At 55.0% G+C, this 5,149-nt stretch overlaps 1 protein-coding gene across 2 annotated transcripts; it reads left to right on the top strand.

The window, feature by feature from the left end:
• Positions 1-1,269: 1,269 nt before the first annotated feature.
• LOC144576485 (saoe class I histocompatibility antigen, A alpha chain-like) lies at positions 1,270-4,591 on the top strand. 2 transcript variants are annotated; one of them, XM_078370628.1, is made up of 7 exons: positions 1,270-1,363; positions 1,494-1,763; positions 2,003-2,278; positions 2,837-3,112; positions 3,251-3,367; positions 3,953-4,000; positions 4,166-4,591. In XM_078370628.1, the coding sequence occupies exons 1-7, from the start codon at positions 1,300-1,302 to the stop codon at positions 4,168-4,170; spliced, it is 1,056 nt and encodes a 351-aa protein (XP_078226754.1). In that variant the 5' UTR covers positions 1,270-1,299; the 3' UTR covers positions 4,171-4,591. The 2 variants fall into 2 exon arrangements, with proteins under 2 accessions (XP_078226754.1, XP_078226753.1); XM_078370627.1 differs by having other exon boundaries at positions 3,815-4,000.
• The last annotated feature ends 558 nt before the right edge of the window (positions 4,592-5,149 follow it).

Below are 5,149 nucleotides of genomic sequence, written 5' to 3'. Positions count from 1 at the left end.
GCACTGTGGGGAGAACAGACATGGGCAGGAGTGAGGGACAGTGTTAGTGCCACAATTCTGGAGTGACAGGGTGATGAGGACTAAGGGGAGAGGAGGATGTGAAGGATGAAGGGGCAGAGAGAAGGGCTGGAGAAGCAGGAGGTGAGGAAAAGGAGCAGGGGAAAGAATTCTAAAGCAGTGGAAGAGCCTAGGAGGGAGTTCTTTGCATTCGGTATTTAATACATTTTGTGGGACTGCCTAAAAACGAATGGCCTCCTTACGATTAAAAAAAAAAGGGGTTACGAAAATACTAAGTGTGTAAATAAAGTATGCACACTGCTTAGATGTGCATAGTTCACAAAAACAGGCAGTGCTGGAGCGACGGTGAAGAGCACTGGGACTGCATGTAGCGCTCACAACTTTGAGGTTACGGCTACAGGCTCCCGATTCAATACACAGTAACAAACTTGCTTCTTTGTATTCAGGAGATGTTCTGGACTCACATGGTGAATCTCGGGCAAGGGAATGAAGATAATTTTAAATTTAAAAACCCAGAGTCACGGATCCATAGTCTGGGAAAGTAAAACGTAGCTTTGAGAGTTTAATTGTGATGCTGTTTTGACCCAGGTCTTTTACAGATTGGAATCCTAATCATTCAGGGATTACAATATTGTGCTACCTATTGTATTAATAAACAAAAGGGAAACTGTTCTTTATGAGACTCTCTATCTGCTGCCTTCAGACAAAACTCGACCAAGTTCAGAGAGAAAACCCCTGTCTCTACACCTCCATTCCCAGGGCGAGTTCACTCTCTGGCATCAAGTTCCCCGTGGTGAGTTTCCCTGTACAAGAATCCAAGGGGAGAGGTAAGGAGTGGGAAGCAGGGAGTCCAGTTCAGGGACGCGGATTCCAGCATGAGAAGTGAAGGGGAAGGGGCTGGGCGCAGCCTGGGCATCTGTCTCTCCCTGGTTCCCACAGACAGATCCTTGGTCAGTACTCATGCAGTCAGTGTGACAAAGAGGCTTGTGAGGATCAGGACAAAGTCCCAGGTCCTGCGCGTGGGTCTCAGGGTGTCTGGCTCCAAGGTCAGAGTCTGCATTGGGGAGCAGCGTTGCGGATTCCCCACTTGCCGGTGTTTCACCACTTCCCTCAACCTGTGTCGGATCCTTCTTCCTGGATACTCACCAGGCGACCCCAGTTCCCACTCCCATTGGGTGTTGGGTTTCTAGAGAAGCCAATCAGCGCCATCGAGGTCCAGGTTCTAAAGTCCCCGCGAACCCACAGAGACTCAGATTCTCCCCAGACAAGGAGGCTGCGGTCATGGCGCCCCGAACCCTCCTCCTGCTGCTCTCGGGGGCCCTGGCCCTGACCGAGACCTGGGCGGGTGAGTGCGGGATTGGGAGGGAAACAGCCTTTGCGGGGAGGGGCGAGGGGCCCGCCCAGCGTGGGCGTAGGATCCAGGGAGCCGCGCCGGGAGGAGGGTTGAGCGGGTCTCGGCCCCTCCTCGCCCCTAGGCTCCCACTCCTTGAGGTATTTCGAAACTGCCGTGTCCCGGCCCGGCCGCGGGGAGCCCCGCTTCATCGCCGTGGGCTACGTGGACGACACGCAGATCGTGCGGTTCGACAGCGACGCCGCGAGTCCGAGGGTGGAGCCGCGGGCGCCGTGGATGAAGAAGGAGGGGCTGGAGTATTGGGAGGATGAGACACGGATAGCCAAGGACAACGCACAGTATTTCCGAATGAAACTGCGGACCCTGCCTGGCTACTACAACCAAAGCGAGGCGGGTGAGTGACCCCGCCCGGGGCGCAGGTCACGACCCCTCCACATTCGCCGCAGACCGCCCGGGTCCTCCCGAGTTTCTGGGTCCGTGATACACCCCGAGGCTGCGGGACCCACTCAGACCCTCCACCGGGGAGAGCCCTAGGCGCCTTTACCAGGTTTCCTTTTCAGTTTAGCCCAAAATGCCGACGGGTTGGTCCGGGTGGGGCTCGGAGGGCGGGGCTGACCGCGGGGGCGGGGCCAGGGTCTCACACGTTTCAGGCGCTGTACGGCTGCGACCTGGGGCCAGACGGGCGCTTCCTCCGCGGGTATTACCGGTACGCCTACGATGGCAAGGATTACATCTCGCTGAACGAGGACCTGCGCTCCTGGACCGCCGCGGACACGGTGGCTCAGAACACCCAGCGCAGGTGGGAGGCGGCCAATGAGGCGGAGGTGCAGAGAGCCTACGTGGAAGGCCGGTGCCTGGAGTGCCTCCGCAGATACCTGGAGAAGGGGAAGGAGACGCTGCAGCGCGCGGGTACCAGGGGCAGTGGGGAGTCGTCCCCATCTCCTGTAGAACTCCTAGACGGACCTCCCACGAGGAAGGGAGGAAAATTGGAACAGTGCTAGAACATTGCCCTCCCTTGAATGGAGAATGGCATGAGTTTTCCTGAGATTCCTCTGAGGTCCCCCTCTGCTCTTTAGGACAATTAAGGGTTGATGTCTCTGAGGAAATAGAGGGGAATAAAGTCCCTGGAATACTGATGAGGAGTCCACTTTGACCCCTGCATCAGCTTTGGGCGCCGGGACTTTTTCTGTCGGGCCTTGTTCTCTGCGTCGCACTCAATGTGTTGGAAAGTCTGAGTTCTCTGAGTCCCTCGGCCTCCACTCTGGTTAAGACCAGAAGTCGCTGTTGCCCCCTCAGAGACTAGAACTTTCCACGAATAGGAGATTGTCCCAGGTGCCTGAGTTCAGGCTGGTGTCTGGGTTCTGACAACCCAGGTGTCCTGTCCATTCTCAGGATGGTCACATGGGTGCTTCTGGGGTGTCCCATGAGAGATGCAAAGTACCTGAGTTTTCTATCTCTTCCCGTCAGACCCCCCAAAGACACAAGTAACTCACCACGCCGTCTCTGACCATGAGGCCACCCTGAGGTGCTGGGCCCTGGGCTTCTACCCTGCGGAGATCGCACTGACGTGGCAGCGGGATGGAGAGGACCAAACTCAGGACACTGAGCTTGTGGAGACCAGGCCATCAGGGGATGGAACCTTCCAGAAGTGGGCGGCTGTGGTGGTATCTTCTGGAGAAGAGCAGAGATACACGTGCCATGTGCAGCACAAGGGGCTGCTGAAGCCCCTCACCCTGAGATGGGGTAAGGAGGGGGATAGGTAAGGAGGGGGATGAGGGGTCATGGCTCTTCTCAGGGAAAGCAGTAGCCCTTCTGGAGCCTTCAGCAGGGTGGGGGCTGAGGCCTGGGGTCAGGGCCCCTCACCTTCCCCTCCTTTCCTAGAGCCATCTTCCCAGCCCACCATCCCCATTGTGGGCATCCTTGCTGGCCTGGCTGTCCTGGGAGCTGTGGTCACTGGTGCTGTGGTTGCTGCTGTGATGTGGAGGAGGAAGAGCTCAGGTAGGGAAAGGATGAGGAGTGGGGTCTGGGTTCTCTTGTCCCTTTTGGGGTTTCAAGCCCCAGGTAGAAGTGTTCCCCTGCCTCCTTACTGGGAAGGACCATCCACAAATGGGCCGACCTAGCCTGGGGTCATGTGTGCCACCACTTATTTTTTTGGGATGCACAATGTGAGTGACAATGAAGAACAGATGTATCACCTTGATGATTGTGAGGTTGGGGTCCTGATCCCAACATTCACACGTCAGGGGAAGGTCCCTTCTAAGGACAAACCTTAGGAAGGGGTTTGGTCTAGGACCCACACCTGCTTGCCTTGTGTTTTCTGATCCTGCCCTGGGTCTGTAGTCATAGTTCTGGAAACTTCTCTTGGGTCCAAGACTAGGAGTCTCCGCTAAGATCTCATGGCCCTGCCTCCTCCCAGTCCTTTCACAGGACATTTTCTTCCCACAGGTGGAAAAAGGGGGAGCTACTCTCAGGCTGTGTGTAGGTGGTGGGGCAGGAGTGTGGAGGAGCTCACCCACCCCATAATTCCTCCTGTCCCACACTTCCTGTGGGCTTTGTCCACATCTTGTTTTTTTTCTACACCAGTCAGCGACAGTGCCCAGGGCTCTGATGTGTCTTTCAGGGCTTGTAAAGGTAAGATCCTGGGAGTCCGAAGTGGGCAGGGTAAGGGCCAGAGGGGACAGGACTGGGTAATGGGGATTCTTTGATTGGGACATTTCTAGTGTGTGGTGGGCTGTTCAGAGTGTCATCACTTACCATGACTGACCTGAATTTGTTCATGACTATTGTTTTCTGTAGCCTGAGATGGCTGCCTTGTGTGGGACTGAGATGCAGGATTTCTTCACGCCTCCCCTTTGTGCCTTCAAGAGCCTCTTGCATCTCTTTCTGCAAAGGTTTCTGAATGTGTCTGTGTCCCTGTTAGCATAATGTGAGGAGGTAGAGAGACAGCCCACCCCTGTATCCACCATGACCCCTGTCCCCACGCTGACCTGTGTTCCCTCCCCAGTCATCTTTCCTGTTCCAGAGAGGTGGGGCTGGGTGTCTCCATCTCTGTCTCAACTTCATGGTGCACTGAGCTACAACCGCCTACTTCCCTACTGAAATTGAGAATCTGAATATAAATGTGTTTCCTCAAATATTTGCCATGAGAGGTTGATGAGTTAATTAAATAAGTCAATTCCTGAAATTTGAGAGAGGAAATAAAGACCTGAGAACCTTCCAGAATCTGCATGTTCACTGTGCTGAGTCTGTTGCAGGTGGGGATGGAGAAGGCTGTGAGGAGCCGAGTGTGGACGGGCCTGTGCCCAGTTGCTGCTGAGTCCATCATGGACTTTCTGTGGTCAGTCCTCAGCTGGGTCAGCTTCACTGTTCCACTGTCCTTGTACCTTCAGTGGAAACTTGTCCAGCAAAAGCTGTGACCACAGAGAGTTACACATCACCCAGGGCGGCCCCTGCACACAGGAGTCTCTGTGTTTCTGAGACAAATTTTCAGACCCATTCAGCTCCTGGCCTCCTTCTAGGGCTCCTCTTCTGCTCTGCTCTCCTGCCCTCTCTCCCTGCCCTGGTTCTAATGGTCTTGGTGCTGGCTCCAATCCCAACTCATGAATCTAAAGCAGAATCTAATTTACATGCATATTTTTTTTGTTAACCTGGTTGTGCTGTGCAGTGTGCAGGGGTGTTGGTGTGGGAAGAGGGTGGGGGAGGAAGGACACACAAACAGCACTGATGAGAAAAGCACAGGCAGCCTGGCTGTCAGTGTGAGGGGACCTTGTGCTGTAGCTG

Source organism: Callithrix jacchus, chromosome 4, assembly GCF_049354715.1.
Source record: "Callithrix jacchus isolate 240 chromosome 4, calJac240_pri, whole genome shotgun sequence".
Classification (NCBI taxonomy): Eukaryota; Metazoa; Chordata; class Mammalia; order Primates; family Cebidae; genus Callithrix; species Callithrix jacchus.
Note: the sequence above shows the minus strand (reverse complement) of the source record. Positions and strands in the feature narration are given on the sequence as shown.